Below are 26165 nucleotides of genomic sequence, written 5' to 3'. Positions count from 1 at the left end.
ATGGTTGTAATATAGTCAAAATAAAATGTATTTCCAAGCGTATATCATGCTTTCATTAGAGTTAGTCTGACTGTATAGTTTTCTATTACACTTTTCCCTAAAATGTTTTTTTCTTCCTCAGGTTGTCACAAACAGAGACACACAAGAGACTTTGCTTTGCATTGCGTTTGTGTTTGAGGTGTCTACAAGTGACCACGGAGCACAGTATCACGTTTACAGACTCGTCAAGGACTGAATGACCGCTGTGCCCAAACACCTCCAGACGCTGGTCATCGAATGCGTACGAACAAAAAGAGGAAATTAAGACAAACCTGAAATAATCATGGACAAAACACAAACTGGGATCCTCTGCACTAGGTTGTGTTGTATATTTAGTCGTGTTCCTTAAAATGGAAAGGAAATGTACTTTCAGGGATAATTCTATTTCTTGCTTACTGTTTTGTGAGAGGAGAGGTCTTGAAAAACTGTGGTGGGTTAATTCTGATTATGACCCTTGTCATGTTTATGGTACTAGACTCTGAAGGCACAAAGGTCTTTTTAAAAGCGATCGTATTGAATAGGAAAGGAATGCTGGTTGATACAAGTCTTTCTCTAATCAGGAACTTTGTGATAGCATATGTTTGTTCTGACTGTCCTTTTATCACAATCTTTGGTTCAGACACAGAAGCCTGCTACCTCTGACCTTTGATCGGGGTTCAGATTGTGCTCAGAAGGATGCGAAAGTCTTGTAAATAAAAACAGTTTTGTATAGGAAAAGACACTGAATGTTTGTTGTGATGGAAAGTGCAAGTTACATGAATGTCACACACTTTTGCAAGTTTAGCTCTCGATTTGGCTTGATTTTCTGTTTTGGAAAGTGCAAATGTGTGAGTTATTTCTACCTCCTGGTGTTACATGGATATGCAAAGTGCGTTTGGAGTATTTTTACTGCAAAGTTTTGGTTTAATAAATGGAAAGCTTGTTTCTGCCACGGAATAAAAAATAAATAAAAAAAAGATAATTGCAAAATTTTTTTTTTTTTTTTTTTTACTTTTTTTCTCCCAATTTACATCTCACAATTCTGAGAAAAAAAAGTCAGAATTGTGATAAAAACTCGCAATTCCCAGAGAAAAAATTAGAATTGTGAGATTTGAAGAGGAAAAGTCTGAATTGCGTAATATAAACTCCTAATTGCGAGGAAAAAAAGTCAGAATTGTGATAAAATCTTACAATTGCGAGAAAAAAGTGGAAAAATATGAATTGTGAGATATAAACTCACATTTGTAAGAAAAAAGTCTAAATATTGGCATATAAACTCACAATCATGAGGAAAAAACATTAGAATTGTGATAAAACCTCACAATTAGAAGAAAAGTCAGAATTGTGATCAAAACATGATTGAAAAAAATCTGAATCTGTGATATAATTGCGAGGAAAAGAAGTGCAGAATATAAATTCACAATTGTGAGAAGAAAAGTCTGAATTGTGAAATTGCAAGTCGCAATTGCAAGAAAAAAGTCAGATTTTTGAGATATAACAATTGTGAGAAAAAAGTCAGAATTGCGCAATAAAAACTTGCAATTGTGAGGAAAAAGTCAGAATTGCGCAATATTAAATTTGCAATTGCGAGAAAAAAATCTGGAACTGTGCAATATAAACTCGCAATTGCGAGAAAAAAGTGGAAAAGTCTGAATTGTGATATATAAACTCACATCTGTGAGAAAAATCTGAATTGCAGCATATAAACTCGCAATTGCAAGAAAAAAATAGAATTGTGATAATTCACAATTATGAGAAAAAGTCTGAATTGTGAAAAACATGATTGTGAGAAAAAAGTCAGCATTATAAGATATAGACTCACTTTTGTGAGGAAAAAAAAAATCACAATTGTGAGATATAACACAATTGCAAGGAAAAAGTCTGAATAGCAAAATACAAACTCACAATTGCAATAAAAAAGTGGAAAAGTCTAAATTGTGAGATATAAACTCACAATTGTGAAAAAAAAAAAAAATCAGAATTTTTAGATATAACTTACAATTGCAAAGGAAAAAGTCTGAATTGTGTGATAAGTTGCAGTTACTCTTTTTTTCTCCCCTGGTTGAAACAAACTTCCATATAAAACCATTTAGCCATAATGATTATTGTGAAAGACAGTACGTAATGCATGGTTTTACTCGATTGCCCTCATTTTGAGTGCCTTATCACTTTTGTGTCTACTTTCGCCATACTGGCGAGTAAGCAGGAAAGTTCAGGTTACATAGTCCAAAACAAAAGAGGGCAAATTCGCTATTTTATAATGGGGTTACAGCGAGACAACACAAATCTCAGCATGTAACACGTGTTTTTAATTTCTCATCGTTTCTAATCTAAGAACTTTATGCTAATCACATCATCGCCAAAGCAATTACACTTAACTGGGTGCTTAAGTATTTTCCTAACGAAAACATTGTATTTTAATGTAAAATTGTAATATTTCAGTTTTTTTTTTTTTTTTTGAGTGTGAAAAGGCATGTCATTGGTCAAAAGAGGATAAACAGCACAAAGTGAAATTAACCTTTAATTCCATATCAAAATGTGCAATAAGATCCGGGCTATTCCGATCCATGTGTTCTCAGGTTCTTTCATTAATGTAGAAACACTCTAGGTTTGGAATGTTAGTATATACAGTATGTGGATTCATTACTCTTTTTATTGTTTATGATCCACACATGGCATCCATCTTGGTGATGATGGTTTATCGATTATTATTTTAACCCACAATCGCCTTCAGTGGTTAGTACACACGGTTTTAAAGATGAGCGCCTTGACACTGTGTCAGACGTAATCAGTGACAATCATCTGATTATTTATGGCATCATATTTTGGTACATTTATATACATTTGTTCAATGCATTATGAAGAGCACATGTTGCATAAAGAGGACTGTTTATTTAGTTGTACATTGAAGACTAATCTGTAATATCTTAACCAAAGAATCAAATGTGAACAGCATCTGCCACAAAACCCAGTCTTGCCTTACTGTGTGCTTCAGGACTTTTTAAAACGACATTTTAAAAGAAAAATCATACTTTTGTGTGAGAGTGTGTGTTTTTGTGTACTTCGCTGCATATATGTGTGTGTGTGTGTGTGTGTGTGTGTGTGTGTGTGTGTGTGAGCGAGAGAGAGAGAGAGAAATAGAAATTAATTTTGAAATTCTACAAATTGTTTTATGTATATTTTAAGAATGCAACAGGAAAAGTTTTTATGTCTATTTTTTTTTTTTTTTTTCCATCTTCATCTTCATTTTTTTTTTTTTTTTTTTTTTTTTTTGCTTTGTTCCAATATCATGTTCTGGTTAATATTAAATAAGGGTTGTAACAGTGTTTCATGTATTTGCCCATTAAAGTGACATTGGAGCCCTGGAAGTTAAAATCTCCAAGTTGCTATTGTTGTTGTTACAGTAAATCCCAAAAAAAAGAGCACATTTTACACTATAATGTAATGATATCATTAGGATAATAAATACTGTTTTATAATTACACTACTCTTAATGAGGTCACATTTAACTGCATGTTTTAATGATATTAAAGAACATTGGGAGAAAAAAAAATTCTAACATCTAAATTACCGGGTTTTATTCAAATAAAAAATATGATTTTTTGTATTATTCAAATCACTGAATCAATGGACGGCGTATACAAACATTCAAGAGGGGAGAGATAGTGAAAGTGTAGATAGATCTCATTTCTTGGTTTCATGTTGAAAGGGTGTTTGTTGTGAATATTTAGATCTGGTGACTGTTCCTATATTCTTTGATTAGCTCACGGGCAACACGACCATGTAGTGGGAAATCTACTCACCTTCAGATAAAAGTTGATATATTTCACATATTTACAATATTTGGTGGGGACTTATATGTTTAAAAAGTTGGTAAGCATTAGCTTGTAACATATTTACATCTGTAAATGTTTGTATCTCCCAGGATAAGTAACCAGCTTGGGGGTATAAATTCATTGAAAAAAAGAATGCTTGTTTGGCATTCATTATAGCCAGATTTTTTTAAACATTTATTCTCTCAAAACTTAAACTAAACATTCTTTTTAATATTCTGTTGAGCAATAAGTATAATGCCTATTTATGAATATATTAGCCTACTGTATGATATTTCATACGGACACTATGACCAAACTTTGCTGAAAAACCTACTGCTCAGAAATCTTTAATGATTTTTATAAAGTAAATGCAAGATAAACATTAACTGTACTGAAGCAACTTATGTTTACTTGATTATTTATACACCATTTTTTAATATTAAAAATGAAAAGTTGTTTTTACTTTTGTTCATGTTGATTTAAATGTCAGATATGACACAGCAGGCCTTTGGGGAACATTTATTTGTCCATCTCTCAATTATCATTGAGTTGCAATGAACTGCATATATATGCCATAAAAGGCAGATGAATAAATATGATACTCAACAAAAAGTAATCCTATAGTGGATTACTTAGTAAATATACATCCATTACATTTAACATTTTGGCTTTCATCACTATTTATTGGCCTATTGGTCTTTCAACAGAAAAAAAAAATCTTAAAGTTTTGAATCAAAAAATTTGAGCCAGGGAAGTTTTCAAAACGTGGTTGATTTGACACGGAATAACCCATAGGGGCCCTATCATACACTCTGTGCAATGCGGCACCAGGCGCTTTTTGCTAGTTTCATCCTGGCACAGTTATCATTTTCAAGTCCAGCGCCACGTTGTTTAAATAGCAAATGCGCTTGTGCCCATCTGTTCGCCCATGAGCGTGCTGGTAGGTGTGTTCAGGCGCATTGTTGGCGTATTGCTATTTTGAGGCAATTGAAAACAACTGTGCCATTGACCAACAAAAACCTGGTCTAAAGTCAATGACGCAATATTTTTTTCTTTTTTGTGATTTAAAGGTGCTAAAGAGGTTCTTTTTGTCGACTGAGTTTTTGAAATGAGCGCATGGGTAAGAACAACCCCCCTCCTTCACAGCTCATTTAGAGGGAACGCCTCCCAAAACTCGTGCACGAGTATCGGAACACGAGTGTTTACCACCGGCATTCGCTGTGTTATTAAGCCGGGCACACATTTAACGACTAGCTAAAACATTCTGACTATGCTCAACATACAGCGATTGTTTCCTGCTCCTGAAGCAGATTTATATACTTTCAAATGGAATTTGAACACCGACTGTAATCGCAGACTGAAAGCAACTGGCTCTGACTGGACGCGTTTGAGCGTGATCAGTCATAAGTATCAATTTACATTCATAATCGGCCTTACAATCGTTAAGTGTGTGCGCGACTTAAAGCCGTGGATTCATTATGTCGGACTCACCGCAGGTGACTCATAATCTGCAGTTGTTACTCCTGTCTCCTGACAAAAACATTGCAATCAGCGCCTGTGGAGTGTGGAAAGTTACTGGAGCGCGCAGCCGCGCGTGTCTCACATGGATTGTCATGGCAGTGATTGACAAGCCAGAGGGCCAATCCGCGCACGTCTCTCACAAGGAACGTCATGGCAGTGATAGACAAGCCAGAGGGCCAATCGTTTACGCGATGATCGCGTAAACGATTGGCTGATGTTTTTAAGGCCCTACCTCGTGCACAGATGATGTATATTAATATTATTCCTTTCAGTGCACCTAATAAATAGTCTTTTATCAGTTAGTAAAGACAGTTTCAAGTAATATTGCAAAAATGTATAAAACAAAACATCCTCTTTAGCACCTTTAAAGGGCGCATTAGTAATATTACACACACAGGGACGCGCAGCAGCACTCAGACATTTTTAAATATTACAAATAAAAGGATTCCTCTCTGGAGGCGTTCAGTCTTTCCATTTGCAAATTCTGTCATGTAAATAGCGAATCCGCCACGGCGCGAGCGCAACTGGCTTTTAAAGGGAATGGGAGATGACACTCTGATTGGTTTATTGCACGTCACGCCCAAAACACACCCATGACTCATTAAGAGACTAGGTACAACCCTTTTGGCCCATGCGCCTGGTGCGCTTACCATTTTTTCAGTCATCAAACTAGCAAAAGTGGATTCGGACATGCCCTAAGTGCACCTGCGCTTCAGACCATGCACTTAGATCGTTAAAATAGGGCCCATAAACTCACTATCCACCTTGTTCCTGACAAGGCTACGGCGTTCAAATTATGGGAGGCACGTCCGGTTTCAAAGAAGTCTCAAAAACACTGAAACAAATCATTTGAAATCATAAGGTTGTGCTACAAATAGCCTGATCCTTATCCGTCAGTTTGACTGAATGAGCTGTAAAAATTCCTTCATGTTCTCAGACTTCAAGTGTAACGCATGGTATTTTAATGTGACATGGTATAACAAGATTTGTTTCTCCCCCAATCCACATGTCTCTTTCCAGGTTTGTTTTCACACGGTGTAGTCTTAAATGTAGCCTAATTTTCTACCTTTTCACTTCTAATCCCTATTTGCAGTATTGACTGGAATGTTTCAGAAGCAGGTACAATATTTATTGTCTGTCAAAATGATGAAAATCATTTGCATTTAATGTTCGATGGTTGAAGTCATCTCTTGTGGCTACCCAGTTGCGTTCATGATATGACTACATTACCCACAATGCATGCGGGTGTTTACAGTATGTCATGCGCATGGGCTGCTTTGTGCTGTGTAATGTTAGGTGAAACACTGGATACAGTGGAGGTCATTTGACGGGACGATGATGATTATCGACCAGTCAATGAGAGAATACTGTCACGCGCTCAGAAAGGGAGCTATCGAGCGCGCGGCGACTGTAGTGCACGCGGAGCATCGATTTGTGTGTCAGTCAGGTAATTACACGACTAAAGAGTAGCCTATAAAGTATGCTTAAACCCTATTGGTGAAGCTATTGTAGGTATAACCCATTAGATAAAATAGATCAAAATAAAATATAATTGTAAATACTTTTAATAAATGAATAAACCGTAGGGTTTCAAATGTCACTGAGTTTGGCTGCTTTGTGGATTAGTTTAAGCTCCGCCCCCAGATACGTGTGTGTGTGTGTGTGTTTGTGCAGTACTTTAGGCTTTAAAGCGCACTCAAATGACTCGCGCTTGCAGGATCTGATGAAGCCTGAGCTGCGCGGCACCATGGCAACAGAGCGGCCCGCCAAACTGCGCGTCTTCTCTCTCAACTGCTGGTGAGTCAAATGATGCTTCCGCGTCAAAACGACGCGCGCGTTTATATTATGAGCGCTGCGGAACAATGTTCACTTGTTTAAATGGGTCAAAAAAGTAGCTCGGTGTATTTATTTAGTTCGTTAATTATGCATGTATTTGTTTATGAATATTTTATGAGTTGTTGCACACGTCGACAAGTGTAGATAATTGAGTATTATTCGTTCATATTTGAGCTTTAACGAAATAAAACATTTTGTTTGGTCATTTTTCTTTTATCAATCTGCATGAATGTGTCGTTGGTGATGTAGGCTAAGTCTGTTTAACTAGGAAAGTAAATTATAGTGCTCTGTATTGAATTTGAATGGAGTTTTTTTTAAAAAAAGTTTGTTGCACATGTTTAAGTGTGATGTACATTTATTTAAAATGTAAATAAATGTACATCACACTTTTTAGGTCCTTCATCCATTCACAGTTGTTTCTGAGCTTTAGCAAAATAATATAATCTTTAATAATAGTTTTTCTAGGCCTTGAAATGTCACAGAAATTAAAAAGTAATGGATTTTTAAAACTGAATGCACTTTTTTTTGGTAACACTTTGCAATAATGTTCCATTAGTTAACATAAGTTAATGCCTTAACTAACATGAACAAACAATGAACAATATTTGTGACAGTGTTTTAATCTTTGTTAACATTAATAAAAATACAACTTGTCCATTGTTAGTTTATGTTAGCTCAGAATAATATGGACCATTCTACAGAATTGGTTGGAAATGTCTTGAAACAAAGTATTTTTCCACAAATTTTGTATGTATGCAAATTGTATAATATCCAAGACACACATTTTTAGTAATTGTGCAATTAATTCTCATATTGTATTTTCAGAAAGTTTAGTTATATTTTTCCTCTCCCCAAATGTGTCACTACCAAAACACAATAATAAATAATTTAATAAGAATGGTTACATTGACCTATTAAGATTTTGTTTATGTCTACCTTGTAAATATATTTTTTGCTATTTAAAAAAAAAAAGTTTTCACAAGTAAATCAATAACAATTACAATTTTAACGATATTTCAAGTGTAATTTATGAGATTTGTTGTATTTTGAATCCAATCGTTCTTTGTAAAAGGCATAAAGTTTATCACACTGATTTCAAAGTTAAGGATTCATTAGTTTGAATATACACGGAACCAAACACAATCATAACATCTTAGTTGATAATTCAATACACTTTCTTTTTGACAAAACACCCCATGTTTCGGCCGTGACTGCACATTTTCAGTAGTGACAGTAATGTGTTGGTAGCAACCATAAAACATTACAGAATTTTAACTCGCATACTAAAAACACATTAAAATACTAATGATTTGCATAACTGTACTAAAATTTTGTTTATTTCCCCCAAATAAATGATTTTGTGTTCCCTTTTGTCACTACCAAAACAACAGTGACATGATTCGGTCATGACTGTTGTGGTAGTGACAATTTTAGATTATTTTGAGCCTAGCACAAAGATGCTAATCAGCACATGGTTAGCTAGCACAGTTCTGAAAAGTTGTACACAGAACAAAACTACATTTTATTGAATAACACTCAAAAACAATGATGTCACAATCGAAACTTCACCATGTTTCAGTTGTGACCATTTCGGTAGTTACAGTTTTAGATACTTTTGAGCCTAGCGCAAAGATGCTAATCAGCACATGGTTAGCTTGCACAGTTCTGAACAGTTGTACACACATAAAAACTACATTTTGTGGAATAATACTCAAAAAAGTTTGCTTAATTGAAGAAAAAAAGTGTTTGGTAGTGACGTTCCTTAAAGTTGCACACAGATTTTCAGAATTTTGAACACATTTAACTCAAAATGATGCTACCTATCTACTATGAAAGAGAGGCTATGAGAGGGAGAGACACAGGAATATTTCCTGATCAAAAATATAGAAGTGTGGTTAAAATCAGTCTCAGCCAATGGACTAAAACATACACTGTTTCAGTAGTGACATGAAAATGCTGGACATTTTTTTTTTTTTTACATAATGTTTCAGGATTGAAAAATAACATATAAAATAAATAGATATTTTTAACTTCTCTTTAAAATATAAAAAAATCAGTGGAAAAAATTGCAAACAATATTTCAATATCATTTTTTTAACAAATTGAAATTTAGGGGTTAGGGTTCAGGACAGCCACCTCCCAATTGAAAGTACCCAATAAATGATGATTTTACATATATAAGCTTACTGATATTTTAAATATCATTTTGGGATTCAATAGATAATAGAAGGATCTTCGTAAACATCTAAAATTTGGAAACTTAAATGCTTTTTAAATGTGTTTTTGGTTGTGGGACAGCAGTTTGCACCAATTCTGTATAATGGACCATATATATATATATATATATATATATATATACACCAGCCATCTCCTGGTAGGTGTTAGCGTGAAGGGTAAAGCACATGAGCGGACAGCGGTCACATGACGTGCAGTGTGGGCCTCCTTCTCTGCTGATGCCAGCACTGTCAGCACCATGTTCCGGAACAACAGCCGAAAATTCAGCAAAGACGCATTAATGCAGATTGTGACTGTACAGCTGAGACAGAAAATGTGGTTTTCAATACTTCCTCTGATTTAGATGACACATCAGTTTATTAAAGCGTGCATGTGATGGAATGATGCGGTCAACTGTGTTTATATGTGTAGGAAAATGACTGCATGCGAGTTCATATTTTTGGGGTTTTATATGTGGGTTCGAGGTAGATCACAAGACTGTAGTGACTGTGGTTTGGTGTTTTTCAGGGGAATCCGATTCCTCAGTCAACATTGTGCACAGCGGTATGAGATGATTGGGGAGTTACTGGACAAAGAGCAGCACGACATCGCCCTGTTACAAGAAGTGGGTTGCACTGTGCACTTTTAACACGCTTATCATCAGGGATTGATTCAGCCCAGTGCCCTTGTGGCTTTAGCACTTCATTTTGCCTTAATTTCCCTGATGGACGAATAACATTTTGTCCTAACCAACCTTGTGCTCACCAAGGCTGCATTAATTTGATCAAAAATACAACTGTAATATTGTAAAATATTATTTCAATTTAAAATAACAGTTTTCTACTTGATTGTATTTTAAAATGTAATTTATTCCTGTGATCAAAGCTGAATTTTCAGCATTATTACTCCAGTCTCCTGTCCAATACGCACATATGAAAAACTTTTATTAAATGTCTTTATAAATTTACTGTGCCACCTAGACATATACATAAACTTCATTTTTTACTGATCTAGGTATCTTTGACATTGTTCTAGGTATGGAGTGAAAAAGATTTCCTTTTCCTGAAGGGAAAGCTGTCCTCCTCTCATCCTCATACTCACTATTTCAAGAGGTCAGTTCACCTCACCGTGACATGGAGGGACTTTGAATGTTGCTTTGTACTTCAAAGTAATTGGGATTTTGAAAGAGACTTTGAAACCTTCTGATCGGTGATCAAACGGCTCGACGCTCTCACACATTCCAGAGTAATGCAGAGAAGAAAAAAAAAAGATCCTGGTCAAAAGGCGGGAAATAAAATCCCCACTTAAAGGGACAGTTCACCCAAAAATGAAAATTCTGTCATCATTTTCTCACCCTCATGTCAGTCCAAGCCTGTATGACTTTCTTTCTTCTGTGGAAAAAAACACAAGCCCATGATAGCATTCTGTCAGGAACAGGCAAACATTTAAGTTATAATTCGCTAATAATGAACTAACAAATTGGTGTGTCACATTACAAGATACGAGAACCAAAGACATTTTGTGTCTCTTCTCACTGTCTGCTTTCATTGTTTGGAAAACAGCAGGTTGGACATTCTTCAAAAGTTCTCCTTTTGTGTTTCATAAAAAAAAAAAATTAGTGCCAGACAGTTTTGGAACCAAATGAATAAGTGAATAAATTATTACTTTTCTATTATTTTTGGGTGAACTGTCCATTTAAAGATTCAGTAAGTGATTTCTGAGAAATGCGGTTGAAAGTGGATCGGACCGAGCAGCACAACACACTTGTAGCCAATCAGCAGTAGGGAGGGCATGTCCACTCAGGACAGGAGAGGAGAGAGCCAATCAGTAGGGGCGTGTCCACTCATGACGGGGGAGGAGACAGAGAGTGAGCCAATCAGCAATAGAGGGCGTGTCCACTCATGATGGAGGAGAGAGAAAGAGTGAGCCAATCAGCAATAGAGGGCGTGTCCACTCATGATGGGGGAGGAGAGAGAGAGAGAGTGAGCCAATCAGCAGTAGAGGGCGTGTCCACTCATGATGGGGGAGGAGAGAGAGAGAGAGAGAGAGAGTGAGAGAGAGAGAGAGTGAGCCAATCAGCAGTAGAGGGCGTGTCCACTCATGATGGGGGAGGAGAGAGAGAGTGAGCCAATCAACAATAGGGGGCGTGTTCACTCATGATGAGGGAGGAGAGAGAGAGAGAGAGAGTGAGCCAATCAGCAGTAGGGGGCGTGTCCTCTCATGATGGGGGAGGGAGGAGCCAATTAGCAGGGGGCGTGTTCAAAGAGTGAGCCAATCAGCAATAGAGGGAGAGAACGTGAGCCAATCAGCAATAGGGGGCGTGTCACTCATGATGGGGGAGGAGAGAGAGAGTGAGCCAATTAGCAATAGGGGGCGTGTTCACTCATGATGAGGGAGGAGAGAGAAAGAGTGAGCCAATCAGCAATAGAGGGCGTGTCCACTCATGATGGGGGAGGAGAGAAAGAGAGAGTGAGCCAATCAGCATTAGAGGGCGTGTCCACTCATGATGAGGGAGGAGAGAGAGAGAGTGAGCCAATCAGCAGTAGAGGGCGTGTCCACTCATGATGGGGGAGGAGAGAGAGAGATTGAGCCAATTAGCAGTAGAGGGCGTGTCCACTCATGATGGGGGAGGAGAGAGAGAGTGAGTCAATCAACAACAGGGGACGTGTTCACTCATGATGAGGGAGGAGAGAGAGAGAGAGAGAGTGAGCGAGCCAGTCAGCAGTAGGGGGCGTGTCCTCATGATGGGGGAGGGTACAGAGTGAGCCAATTAGCAATAGGGGGCGTGTCCACTCATGATGGGGGTGGAGAGAGAGAGTGAGCCAATTAGCAGTAGGGGACGTGTTCTCTCATGATGGGGGAGGAGAGAGAACGTGAGCCAAATCAGCAATAGGGTGGCGTGTCCACTCATGATGGGGGAGGAGAGAGAGAGTGAGCAAGAAGGAGATTTGAAGAAAGACTGTAGAAAGAGAGATGGCTGAGAGACATTACAAAAGAGAAAAGCTCAGAGGAATATCACGTATGATCAGGCAAGAGCTTTAGGACCCGTGTTAATATTAGAAAAGCTTTCCAGCGCTGGAGAGATCGAAGCAGGAAGGCCTGAAAACGGACGCAGAGGTTGAGTTATTTCTACTCCAGACGTAACATTGGTTTTGAGTGTGTGCTACTTGCGAACTAACAACTAACTTTTGCTTGTATAAACTTCATTTTTTGTTCTTCTTTGTCATTAGTTCGCCATCTTCGCTTCATTTTTCGCCAAGGTTTATTTTGCTTCGCTTCTGCTATGATAAAGAGACATCCACTCTTGCATTGCTTTGTTCGTACATTTTGGGGGTGGAGCCTCCCCATCATGAGAAGGTGTGTTTGTTTGGGTTGATTTCAGATATCAACAGTGTTTCTCAGAAATCACTTACTGTACCTTTAAAAAATTTAAGTTTTATTTTCAGATATCTGATTGAATATTCCATCATGTACTGAGTATCTTCAGGTCGACTCTTATCCCTATCATTATGAGACAAGAAAAAAAGCATTGACATTAAGGCATGCAATCTATACAGCTGAATTGGCAGAATTTGTAATCATCTAACCTATCTAGGAAGCAGTACTATTGTATCTACAGTTAACGCTACAAAACTAGACTTAACTAGACTCTCATAGACTCAAAACAGAATGAGAGCAGTAATGACTGTAATATAGACACTTGATTAGTCTCCCTACTTAATACTCAAAAAATGAGTGCAGCTGCCTGCTTGCTGGTCTATATTCAGCTGAATGTGTGTAGACGAGAGATACTTAAAGGACAATGTTATTTTGTAGCTGGATGTTCTAGTATCTGATAAAGTGTTGTTTTTACAGTGGAGTCATTGGCAGTGGTCTGGCTGTGTTCTCCAAACACAGGATCCAGGATGCTCTGCTCTACCAGTACTCTCTCAATGGCTACCCATATATGGTAAGTTATTTCAGGATATCCTCATTCTGATTGGTCAATCTGCATCAGATTTTTTTGTATAATAATGCTAAACTATTATTGACTTTTTGTCCCAGGTAGTGATTTCTTCACTGTAGCTGTGCTAGTTCATTATTATCTCAAAATTAATATTTAATGTCCATTTAATTTATTTATTTAGTTGGTTAATGTTGTGCAATACGTCTCCACGTTGGGGTTCTGATCACCCTGTCAAGGTTAATTTTATGATAGTGAGCTGCTGACTGAACGTTACTGCTTGCTTATCACTGTGTGTGTGTGTGTGTGTGTGTGTGTGGCCTTTGTACATCTAGATACTACATTTTGTTTGAAACTTAGTATGAATGTGTAGTATGAATGAAATTTAGACCTACTACATCCACCATTTTGTCATTGTCATGTGATCTACCAGCATCATCATCACTTCACTTCCATTTATAAATCCTCTCCTGTGGCCTCATGGGATAGTAAAGTGTCCATCAGATGCACACTTCAGAATCTTGCTGGAAGTAGTATGTCATCCGGGTACTTTTCGCCTTCTTTTATGAATACTATGAATTCGGAAATACTACTCAGCTCACATACTGTTTTTTGCCTACTATATAGTATGGAAGTAGGCAAATTCGGATGCAGCGTATGTGTTCTACAATCGGCGCAAAATATCAAACATGTTTGATATCCTCTAACTGGATGAAATCGTAATCTGAAACTAAAAAAATTGGAGTCTGTGACCATCACAAACTATGCGATTTTCTAAGCAAATCAAAATCAAATATGCAGACTGGCTTCTCACTTTCGGCAACTAGTGTCAGCTTGTCCGGACTGTAAATTGCCAGCAAAAGTCTGCGCAAAAATTCAAACAAATTTGTTTTTGAACCAGGCAGTCGAAGCAAGTGTGAAAGCACCCTAAGAAAAGCCTTGGCCAAACATTACATCAGAATTTAGAAATTTATTTATAACATACATGTGTCTGAAGCTTATTATAGTAAAGACGTAAAATGATATCTCAGTTTCACTTTATTTTGATGGTCCCTTTTAGACATTCTTATGACTATAAGTAATGTAGAGTATAAGTAGACTGGTAGGGTTAAGGTTAGAAGTTGTAGTTGCATGTGCAGAGTTACTTGTAGTCAGTAGAATGTTCAAAAGGGACCATCAAAATAAAGTGTTACTGATACCCCTTGTGAAAAAGAAGTGTACTTATTTGTACTGAATGTGCACTTGTAGTGTACTTCAAATCTTAAAAGTATACTTGGTAACACTTTATTTTACAGTGTCCTTGTTACATGTGTTACATGTAGTTACTATAGTAATAACTATATATTGTGCATAATTACATGCAACTAACCCTAATCTTAACCATCAATCATATAGTAAGTACATGTAGTTAATTATTACTCAGTACTTAAAGGTGCCATCGAAATGTTTTTTACAAGATGTAATATAAGTCTAAGGTGTCCCCTGAATGTGTCTGTGAAGTTTCAGCTCAAAATACCCCATAGATCTTTTTTTAAATTAATTTTTTTAATTGCCTATTTTGGGGCAATAATTAGAAATGCGCCGATTCAGGTTGCGGCCCCTTTAAATCGCGCGCTCTCCGCCCCCGGAGCTCGCGCTTGCCTTAAACAGTGCATAAACAAAGTTCACACAGCTAATATAACCCTCAAAATGGATCTTTACAAAGTGTTCGTCATGCATGCTGCATGCATGCATCGGATTATGTGAGTATTGTATTTATTTGGATGTTTACATTTGATTCTGAATGAATTTGAGGCTGTGATCCGTGGCTAACGGCTAATGCTACACTGTTGGAGAGATTTATAAAGAATGAAGTTGTGCTTATGAATTATACAGACTGCAAGTGTTTAATAATGAAAATAATAACGGCTCTTGTCTCTATGAATACAGTAAGAAACGATGGTAACTTTAAACACATTTAACAGTACATTAGCAACATGCTAACGAAACATTTAGAAAGACAGTTTACAAATATCACTAAAAATATCATGATTATCATGGATCATGTCAGTTATTATTGCTCCATCTGCCATTTTTCGCTATTGTTCTTGCTTGCTTACCTAGTCTGATGATTCAGCTTGTGCACATCCAGACGTTAATACTGCCTGCCCTTGTGTATTTACCTTGTGTAATGCCTTTCATAATGTTGGGATCATGGGCTGGCATATGCAAATATTGGGGGCGTACACCCCGACCTGTTACGTAACAGTCTATGTTATGTTGAGATTCGCCTGTTCTTCCGAGGTCTTTTAAACAAATGAGATTTATATAAGAAGGAGGAAACAATGGTGTTTGAGACTCACTGTATGTCACTTCCATGTACTGAACTCTTGTTATTCAACTATGCCGAGGTAAATTCAATTTTTGAATCTAGGGCACCTTTAAATGTATAACTTACACAGACTGTAACAATGACACCTTAAAATAAAGTGTTACCAGTATATTTAAAAACACTGTACTTGCAGATAATATATTAATGAAATAAAAGGCAAGTACACTTTCATGACTGTTTCTTAATACACTTATGTACACTTTTAAGAATTTAACTTTGTAATAATGTCAAATTAAGTTTCACTTTAAAGTACATTTAAAACCATTGTTTTAGTAATCTTTTGTCATGCTTTAAAGTACACTTATTTTGATGTGTTGACTAACATACTAAAGCACATGTAAAGTACTTGATTATAATTTAACTGTAATGTTATCTGATATTACATTTAAAGTTAATATATTTTAAATATAATTATTGTAACTCCATTACAAATGTGTAATTACAAATATATTTAATTAAATACATGACAAACAAATTTCAATATAAATGACATTAAAGTATATTTTAATTTATCAAAAATTCTTACATTCCACAGTACACTTTAAGCCATATTTCAATAAAAGTAATTATGAAATTACATATAAAGATGTACTTAAGTGGGTCAAAAAGCGCTCTTAAGTTTAGTGTCTGGGTGTCCGAAAACATTACATTCAGTTCACATGTAAATTCTTTTAAAGTATATTATTTCTGTAATAAGCACTCTTTTTAAAAGTATGCCAAAGTGTACTTCTTTTTCACAAGGGACATAATGTGACTAGATTTGGTAAAGTAACCTGATATGTGTTTTGTTTCTTTATACTGATGGAATTACATGATGTGTGTGTGTGTGTGTGTGTGTGTCTGTGTGTGTTCATCTCAGCTGCGCCATGGCGACTGGTTTGGAGGCAAAGCAGTTGGATTGGTCATTGTTGACGTTTTTGGGTTAAAGGCACACGTCTATGTCACTCATGTAAGTCACTGTCTCTGAAGTCTGATCTGGATTTAATAGGTTCTGAAGTGTGTTCTTCATGCTCAGCTGGGTTTATTTGTGAGTAACTGGAGACAATGCACCTTTAGTAATGATACTGTTTTGCTCTCAGTTGCATGCAGAGTACTCCAGGGCTGAAGATGAATACCTACCCCACAGAATAGTGCAGTCCTGGGAACTGCTGCAGTTTGTGCGGTAAGAGAAAGTGCGTTTTGTAAGAGTGTTCTAGAGAAAAAAGGTCACATACCTTAGGAAACTCATACCGTATGGCCTCTTTAGCCACACGTCCTGTGGAGCAGACTTGGTGATTCTGGGAGGGGATCTGAACATGCATCCTCAGGACCTTGGAAACCGTCTCCTTAGATCCCACACTGGGCTCAGAGACTGCTTTACTGAAACAGACATGTTTGATGTGAGCTTACTTCCTTTTACATGCATATTCAGTTTGTTTGTGTGTCCTGTTTTTATTAGAAGAATCACTTTCTGTTGATCTCGGCAGGGCTGTGAAGATGGACACACGCTGATAGCAGACAATCACTTCACAAAGAAGCAAGACCTTATTCCTTTTGAGAAGGGCATCAGGATTGACTACATACTCATCAAGGTAAATTAATTTAAAAAAAGAATAGTATAATATTATTTATGATAAATTAACTCTTTCCCCGCCAGCGTTTTTAAAAAAAAAAGTTGCCAACAACTGCCAGTATTTTTGATCATTTTCATGAAACTTTCATGGCCCCAGAATATTTTTTGTATGAATATCTGAACATGCAATATATCAAATGAAAGAATAGAACATTTCTGCTCTTTTCCTGGTGTTGGCGGTTAGCAAACAACATTGCATTACTGCATGCGCCCCCTTCTGGATTGGAGTGTAGATCGCCTGTGACTGACTGTAATCATCATCTGACTGTATGCACCGAACCATGACCGTTCGGGACAAATACATGTACAACTCATTATATATATATATATATATATATATATATATATATATATATATATATACAGTGCACAGCATAAATGAGTACACTAATACAATTCATGGAAAGATGGTAAAACTAAAATGTATTACACATATACATAATAAAAACTGAGAAATATATGTCATTACTAGCCATAAAATAAGTAAATTAGCCAGTTTTGTTTAAATGAAGGATTGCAGAAATTAGTACACCCTAGATTTAATTCAACAAATGTATAATATTCTAGTACTTAGTATGCCCTCCATAATTTTGAATATACTGTTCTGACCCTTCTTGGCATGAAGTGTACAAGTTTATGACAAATTGTCATATCTGTCCTGTTTAGCTCCTGGATGATGAGCTCCTTAAATGCCCTGATCTTTAATGGGGAGTGTTGCTCAACTCATCTCTACAGAATCCCCCACACCACTGAACTTTACTGTGGGAACCAGGCACTTCTCACTGTACTCCTCCTCTAGCAACACCATAACATTTTGGATGCTGTTAGATCCAAAATGATTGATTTGGTCTCATGAGACCAGAGTATTGATTCCCAGAATCTATATTTTGGAAATATGGGCTTTGGAAATGGCTAACTGACTTTTGTGCTTTGGCTACAGTAGGTAGTTCCAGTGAGAACAACAACCATGCATGTCATTTCTGCAGGCTGCATCTTACTCTGTGAGATAAACACTCACTCTTTTCATAGCTTTTGCTGGCTCTGAGACACTCGCTTGGTATTTCTCCTGCTCTTTGTGTAGCAAAAAATAAATAAAAAATAAATCCCTCATCACTAAATGAAAGCTTAAAATGAAGGCCTGATTATTTCAGCGGCCTTGTCACAAGTCCATTGTTTTTGAATTTCTGTGTTACTTTTGCTATATTTTCACACTTAAAACAATGATTTGGTAATCCTCTTGTACCACTGTCCTCTTTTGTGCTAAGAAATAAGTCTCCTGACAGTTCTTTACCAAGTGATTCCATTGTTGTCTCTTTAATTACTTCTCTTTAAATGTTTTGGTTCAACATACTTACATGTTGATCAAACATTGCCTTAAACTTACACCAGAAAATTTTGATTTCATTTATTTAGTAACTTATAGGAGGGTGTACTCATTTTTGCTACACAACATTTTATCACCTTGATTAGAAATATATATATATATATATATATATATATATATATATATATATATATATATATATATACACCGATCAGGCATAACATTATGAGCACTGACAGATGAAGTGAATAACACTGATTATCTCTTCATCACAGCACCTGTTAGTGGGTGGGATATATTAGGCAGCAAGTGAACATTTTGTCCTCAAAGTTGATGTGTTAGAAACAGGAAAAATGGGCAAGCATAAGGATTTGCGCGAGTTTGACAAAGGCCAAATTGTGATGGCTTGACAACTGGGTCAGAGCATCTTCAAAACTGCAGCTCTTGTGGGGTGTTCCTGGTCTGCAGTGGAACATTCCAATGCTAAGTGAGATATTATTCTCAAGCTGATTTATTATTCTCAAGCTGATTCTCAAGCTGATTTGTCTTTTTGTGGTTGAAACACTGATTGAGAGATTACACGTAAACATATCTATGCATAGATCATCTCTTCTTCTTCTGATCTTTTTACTGTTGTGGCGGTTAGCAAACAGCATTGCATTACAGTGCGTGGATTGGAGTGTAGATCGCTTGTGGCTGACTATATGCACTGAACCGTGATGGTAAAGTATCCTTGCTGCTCTTCCATATAACATATTTAACATTAGTGTTTGTTTCTTCTTCTTGTGAAGGGCTCCCAGAAAGTGAACATGAAATGTGAGTCCCTGTCCACTACCAAGGGTTCAGTGGCTGATAAACCCTTCCCATACTCTGACCATGAGGCCCTGACTGCTGAACTGGCCCTGCTCCGGTCAGAGGACAGCAGACAGCATGGATGGAGGAATGGTGAGTACTTACATACTGCTCGGAACCGCACAAGGGATCATTTCAGATCAGTATCAGATCAGCTGTAGTGCATACTGCCAACACACTCTCATGACAGTTCTATTGTTGGTCCGAGAAGGTATGATATTGTACAGCTTAAACTGTTGGAAAACATGCAACTTTTATAATTGTTTTTTTTTTTTTTTTTTCTGATTATAATCATAGTTGTGTTTAGGGGTTGATCTTTTTGATTATTTTTACGTTACAGTTCAAGATTTTGGAGTCTGTACGATTTTTTTTTTTTTTTTTGGAAAGAAGTCTTTATGCTCACCAAGGCTTGCGTTTACTTGATTAAAAACAGTAAAAACAGTAATATTGTGAAATTTTATTACAATTAAAATAGCTGTTTTCTATTTGAATATGTAATTTATTCCTGTGATCAAAGCTGAATTTTCAGCATCATTACTCCAGTCTTTGGTGTCGCATGATCCTTCAGAAATCATTCTAATATGATGATGATTTGATGCTCAAGAAACATTTATTATTATTATTATTATCAATGATGAAAAGAGTTGTGCTGCTATTTATTTTTATGGAAAATCAAATCAAGTCACCTTTATTTATATAGCACTTTGTTTACAATACATATTGTTTCAAAGCAGCTTTACAGTGATAAGAGGAAAAATGAACTGCAATTTTCAGGCTGAAAAATGCAGTTCAAGTTAGTTCAGTGATGCAAGTTCCGTTGTAAAGAACTCATCAATTATTTAATTAGTTCATGTTCATCTATAAAGCAGTTCTGCAAAAAATGATATCATCGTCCAGCTCAGTTCAGTTCTCAAACAACAGCATCAGTACAGTCAGATCAATAATACTGCTGAATATCAAGTGTCCCCAACTAAATAAGCCAGAAGTGACAGTGGCAAGAACCCAAAACTCCATCAGGTGACAGAATGGAGAACCTTGGGAGAAGCCAGGCTCAGTCAGGGGGCCAGTTCTCCTCTGGCCAACGAATGAATGAACATGGTGTCATTATGATCATGCCGGTATGATGCCGAAACTGGCCATAGGGTCTATGCGGAGGACTTGTGTGGTTCTTGTGGTCTCTGCTGATGCTGATGCTGATGGCTGTCATGTCGGTGAGGCCTTCACAGGGGATTGTTCTAGTAGACAAGGTCTCCGCTGACATTCAGGGCTGTGTTTTGGTCGTGTCTAGGCGCAGGTCCACCATCTGATCTGGATACGGCCCGGATCAGGGCTGACTACGGTAAATCTTGGGATAAACAGAGAGACTTATATTAGAGTAGATGTCATTCTTATTCTGATGGTAACGAGTACATCTGGTGTTATAGGAAGTGTTCCCGGTTCCGGCTGATCTAATTTTTGCAGCCTAACACTCATTTAACTGATGTTGAATAATAGAAATTGATAATGTGTTGTATATGCCAGGTTAAAGAGATGTGTTTTTAGTCTAGATTTAAACTGACAGAGTGTGTCTGCTTCCTGAACAATGCTAGGAAGGTTGTTCCAAAGTTTAGTTGCCAAATAGAAGGATCTACCGCCTGCGGTTGATTTTGATATTCTAGGTATCATCAACTGGCCTGAATTCTGAGATCGCAATAGACGTGAAGAACTATAATGCGATAAGAGCTCGCTCAGGTACTGGGGAGCTAAACCATTGAGTGCTTTGTAAGTAAGTAGCAAGATTTTTGTATGCAATGTTTAATAGGGAACCAATGCAGGAAACCGTGTTCAAAGGAGCAGCATTTGTTTAAAATAGAAATCTTTTGTAACATTATAAATGTCTTTACTGTCACTTTTGATCATTTTAATGCATCCTTGCAGAATGAAAGTATTAATTTCTTTCAAAACAAACAAACAAACAAAAAACATTTAATGTCTCCGAACTTTTGAACAGTAGTTTAGTTTGGGTTGTACATTTCTTATTATTTTACCATCTCACCAATGATTACGGTTTCTTATGAGACCCGACTGAAATCAGCAATGGCATTTTGGTAAAAATTATTTTCCTTCTTCATGTTTTAATGATGCTGTTGGATATGATATTTTGTGATATTCATCATTCCAGTAGCTACAATATGAATTTCATACATTTGTGTGATTCTTCTGCACAGCCTTGGGTCAAATACCACGTGATGGAAGTCATATATACAATTTTAAGACAATTTACTAATAATGTAGCTTTCCTTTGATAATTTACACCAACTTTCCTTTGTCCAATAAGAAACAAGGCTTCAGGGGGTCCTCCAAAAAAGCTTAAAGGGTTAGTTCACCCAAAAATGAAAATAATGTCATTTATTACTCACCCTCATGTTATTCATGAGACCTTTGTTCATCTTCAGAATGAATTAAGATATTCACACAAATTAAGATATTTTTGATGAAATCCAGTGGCTCAATGTGGTCTCTATTGCCAGCAAGTTAATTTACACTTTCAGTGCCCAGAAAGCTACTAAAGACATATTTAAAACAGTTCATGTGAGAACAGTGGTTCTACCTTAATATTATAAAGCGACTTAAAGAATACTTTTAGTGCGGCAAAAAAAAAAAAAAAGCAACAATATCTAGTGATGGCCGATTTCAAAACACTGCTTCGAATCTTTTGTTTCAAATCAGTGGTTCTGAGCACCAAAGTCACGTGATTTCAGCAGTTTGACACGTGATCCGAACCACTGATTCGAAACAAAAGATTCAAAGCAATGTTTTGAAATCAGCCATATATTGTTGAAAAGTCGTTATTTTTTGTGTAAACGGTCCAAAGAGACTAAATTGAAAAAAATCTTACCAGCCCCAAACTTTAATCAGCAGTCATATAGAAATAAACACCAGAGAGTGAAATTAAATTATTGTAATTTCAATAAAATCAACTTCTATGTTGAATGTTTTTATTCTGTATCCTCCAGCACCTCCCGTATCAGAGCGGATGGACGTGACCGCAGAGGCGCGTGCGGTGGTGAAGGAAGGCCTGCGTCAAACAGAGGCCCTGCGGGACAAATCAGTGCATCTGATGTGCGGCACTCTGCTGCTTCTGCTGCTGGTGCTCCTGCCCTGCCTATGCCACTCCTCCTTCAGCACCGCAGGGTTTCTGGGAGCTGTGTGCATGGGCACACTCCTCTCTGGAGCTCTACTCTACCTGCTTTTCACCACACACATCAAAGTCCTGAAAGAGACTGAAGACCAGATGCTGCTGACCTCAGACGAGCTCCAGACTAAACCGACAGGATGTAGAGTGTCTGGATCTTCATCCTCCGACGGCTCTCCAGAGCTCCAGCCCTCGAGACCCTTTAAACGGGAGGAATAAGGTTGACCCCTAAGTGCTGGTCCTGGATCAGGTTACTGTACCTCAATGTTACATAATAGCTGTTAGGATATAACTTGAAGAGCTGACCCGAGATCAGTGCTCTGAGGCTATACCTACCTCACCTCAGTGAATGGAGGCATTAATCATTACAGAGCTGCTGCTCTTTTGCATTTTGACAACTCAAAATCTTGAAGGCTTGAATGGAAAGCCCTGTTTGTGTTCATGAGTTATTCAGTTCTGTGCTTGTCTATGCTTGTCAAGACACTGCTTACTGATATTTTAATGTAACTCGAAAGAGACGATTTTTTTAACGATTTGTTGTTGAAGTATTAGTGGCACCACATTTTAGGTATTATAAACACTGTTTGAATGTCAATTCATCTTAATCATGAATAAATAAATCACTGTTCTAAAGTATTTTCATATTTACTGGAGGGTTTTGTAAATAATTCCCTTTCTTTCCACAAGATAGTGCTCTTGCTCTTGTATGCAAGAGCACAAATGCTGGTGAAAGGGCCAGTAGAGATGTCAGTCACATAACAACAGTATTTGGCAAATAGTAGCACATGAATTTCCAAATATTTTAAGATCCAGATTCTCTGTTGATGGAATATTTGCTGTAGATGTAACATTTTACCAGCAAAAGTCATATTAGCAGTGGTTTATTTGACTTATCCACAACGGAATAAGAAAAAAGTGAGAATAACATGTAATAATGTAATCAATGAAAAAGTAGTCCGATTACGTGCAGTGTTGGGGATAATGCCAATTGCATAATAAGAGTCACATAATAATTACATCATAGTTACTTTTTAAAGTAACTAGTAAAGTAATGCATTACTTTAAAATTTACAAAATAGTTACTATAGTAACAAAAATAGTTACTGAGTTACTTTTTCAAATAAGTAACGCAATTTACTGTGTTTTCACATTTATTGACTGACATCTCTCCTGCCCCTATGTTGAGAGAAATCATGAGTAAGGGCAGAGGCATTGTGGGTAAACATGATGTTATTGTAGATCTACGGTGCTTTCCAAATGGGATATATCGCCCTCCGAAGGGCACTTCGGAGTGAAAACAATCATGGCCGCCATATTGAAGGGTCGTTCCAAACCGAAGTGCTCAAAACTGGCCACTTCAAAGGGCCCTTCAGAATGAAGGATTTCGAAGGGTACAACTGATGGACACTTTGGGCCCCCATGATCCTTTGCACAGGAAAGTTGTTTGGCATCACAGAATGGGTACAGGAGGCTCGGAGTTTGAATTTACCTTTACCTTTTTTAGTTTTTTTTTTTTTTTTTTTGAGCCCTACACCCTTCATTCCTTTGACAATTTTTCAAGCAGTTTCATTTTTAGCTTTCATCTGGTTCCAGTGAAACTCTAAACTGGTTCCAGTTAAAACACAAACCGCAGCAACAACTTCTGCTTTCAGTAAATTTGAAGGTAGTAAACAGGTAATGCGTTTCTTACATGTTGGGTAATAATGAGTAGTTGACAAATAACATATTTAGGTTAATATATTTATATAATGATATTGATATTTATATTATTAAATTATATAACATTACATATTTAATTATATATAGTGCATCCAGAAAGTATTCACAGCGTTTCACTTTTTCCACATTTTGTTACAGCCTTATTCCAAAAGGGATTAAATTAATTATTTTCCTCTAAATTCAACAAACAAATACCCCATAATGACAACATGAAAGAAGTTTTTGTTTGAAATCTTTGCAAATGTATTAAATCGTGAGAAAATTTCAATTTTAACCAAGGCTCCGGGATGTGTGAGGAGTCGCCTGTCAATTGCGTCATACCCGCGTTACCCTCGGTTTCCGGTTTTATTTTGTAGAAACCATGAAAACACCAAAGACGCTTTAATATTTACATGTTTTAATAGACAAGGGAACAACTGTTTTGATATATTTGTAGACAGATAACGAATTGTTGTTATAGGCCTATAGCTCAACACGTTTAGTCTTATTGTTTAAATCTAATTTCTACTGCAGTGTGCAACAAGTGTCTCGCAGCAGCCGCCGAGCGAACATTATAACATCATTTTCAAAACACTCAAATGTATATAATAAACAGAGCTGCGTTACCTCATACTCATGACTGGAAGAGCGAAAGCGGCGCCGGCGACTGCAGCATAATAAAAGTTCCTCTGTTCGTGAGGCGTGTGTTACGCAATCGCTCCAGCGCAGAGGTGTAAAAAGTACTCAAAAATGTTACTCAAGTGAAAGTACAAGTACTGAGTGAAAATTTTACTCAATTAAAAGTAAAAGTATCTGTCCAGGATCATACTCGAGTAAAAGTAAAAAAGTACTACATTAAAATTGTACTTGAGTATTAAAAAAGTAAAAGTAACAGCAAGAATGAAAACTAGAGATTCTTGTTTAAGCTTTTAATCTCTAAAAACATGAAGTGAATGAACCACATACAAAGTTTTATCCTCCTTTAGAACTGTTTGTGTTTAATTGTATTTAATTATCAAACTATAAGACTACTACCTAATGCCAGTATGCAACATGCTACTCAAAGTTGCAAAACCTCGGATTTAACTTAAGCAGAAGCTGATTGTCAAAATTGTGAGTGTCAAGCCTAGCTCTTTTGGGGCTAAAAATCAATCCTGCAGTGCCTGAAACACTGGTGTCTGAAACACAGGCCAGATATCCATCCAACTCTTTGCTGGCTTCATGTGTTGTCTGTTTCAAAGAAGCGAAAAAATCTTCATCATCAGATGAACTGTTGGCCATGGGTGCTCTTGATTCTGTGGCTGATTTTTGACTTCCTCCATTTTCTTCCACTGACTGTTATACAGTGGGTACGGAAAGTATTCAGACCCCCTTAAATTTTTCACTCTTTGTTATATTGCAGCCATTTACTAAAATTATTTAAGTTAATTTTTTTCCTCATTAATATACACACAGCACCCCATATCGACAGAAAAACACAGAATTGTTGACATTTTTGCAGATTTATTAAAAAAGAAAAACTGAAATATCACATGGTCCTAAGTATTCAGACCCTTTGCTCAGTATTTAGTAGAAGCACCCTTTTGATCTAATACAGCCATGAGTCTTTTTGGGAAAGATGCAACAAGTTTTTCACACCTGGATTTGGGGATCCTCTGCCATTCCTTCTTGCAGATTCTCTCCAGTTCTGTCAGGTTGGATGGTAAACGTTGGTGGACAGCCATTTTTAGGTCTCTCCAGAGATGCTCAATTGGGTTTAAGTCAGGGCTCTGGCTGGGCCATTCAA

At 36.9% G+C, this 26165-nt stretch overlaps 2 protein-coding genes across 10 annotated transcripts in view; both read left to right on the top strand.

Annotated features, from left to right (window-relative positions):
- Positions 1 to 1002, top strand: part of tead3a (TEA domain family member 3 a) — a 53331-nt gene extending 52329 nt beyond the window's left edge. For all 8 annotated transcript variants that reach the window (XM_048177859.1, XM_048177863.1, XM_048177857.1 and 5 more), the window contains one exon: positions 122 to 1002. In XM_048177859.1, the coding sequence (XP_048033816.1) occupies positions 122 to 235 (114 nt within the window). In that variant the 3' untranslated portion in view covers positions 236 to 1002. The remainder of the gene's footprint in view (positions 1 to 121) is intronic.
- Positions 1003 to 6563: 5561 nt separating this feature from the next.
- On the top strand, positions 6564 to 23317 carry smpd2a (sphingomyelin phosphodiesterase 2a). Of its 2 annotated transcripts, none has more exons than XM_048178339.1 (11): positions 6564 to 6801; positions 7072 to 7151; positions 9933 to 10029; positions 10440 to 10516; positions 13260 to 13353; positions 16578 to 16667; positions 16798 to 16880; positions 16965 to 17097; positions 17185 to 17289; positions 19446 to 19599; positions 22503 to 23317. In XM_048178339.1, the coding sequence occupies exons 2-11, from the start codon at positions 7078 to 7080 to the stop codon at positions 22898 to 22900; spliced, it is 1305 nt and encodes a 434-aa protein (XP_048034296.1). In that variant the 5' UTR covers positions 6564 to 6801; positions 7072 to 7077; the 3' UTR covers positions 22901 to 23317. The 2 variants fall into 2 exon arrangements, with proteins under 2 accessions (XP_048034296.1, XP_048034295.1); XM_048178338.1 differs by having other exon boundaries at positions 7029 to 7151.
- The last annotated feature ends 2848 nt before the right edge of the window (positions 23318 to 26165 follow it).

Source organism: Megalobrama amblycephala, linkage group LG24 (assembly GCF_018812025.1).
Source record: "Megalobrama amblycephala isolate DHTTF-2021 linkage group LG24, ASM1881202v1, whole genome shotgun sequence".
Lineage (NCBI taxonomy): Eukaryota > Metazoa > Chordata > Actinopteri > Cypriniformes > Xenocyprididae > Megalobrama > Megalobrama amblycephala.
Note: the sequence above shows the minus strand (reverse complement) of the source record. Positions and strands in the feature narration are given on the sequence as shown.

What these genes read in the sequence shown, in the direction of transcription:
- smpd2a (XM_048178339.1), top strand. Translation starts at nt 7,078, where the DNA reads ATGAAGCCTGAGCTGCGCGGCACCATGGCAACAGAGCGGCCCGCCAAA. An exon ending in ACATCGCCCTGTTACAAGAA is followed by an intron (nt 10,030 to 10,439) that starts GTGGGTTGCACT and finishes ACATTGTTCTAG; the next exon opens with GTATGGAGTGAAAAAGATTT. An exon ending in CACACGTCTATGTCACTCAT is followed by an intron (nt 16,668 to 16,797) that starts GTAAGTCACTGT and finishes TTTTGCTCTCAG; the next exon opens with TTGCATGCAGAGTACTCCAG.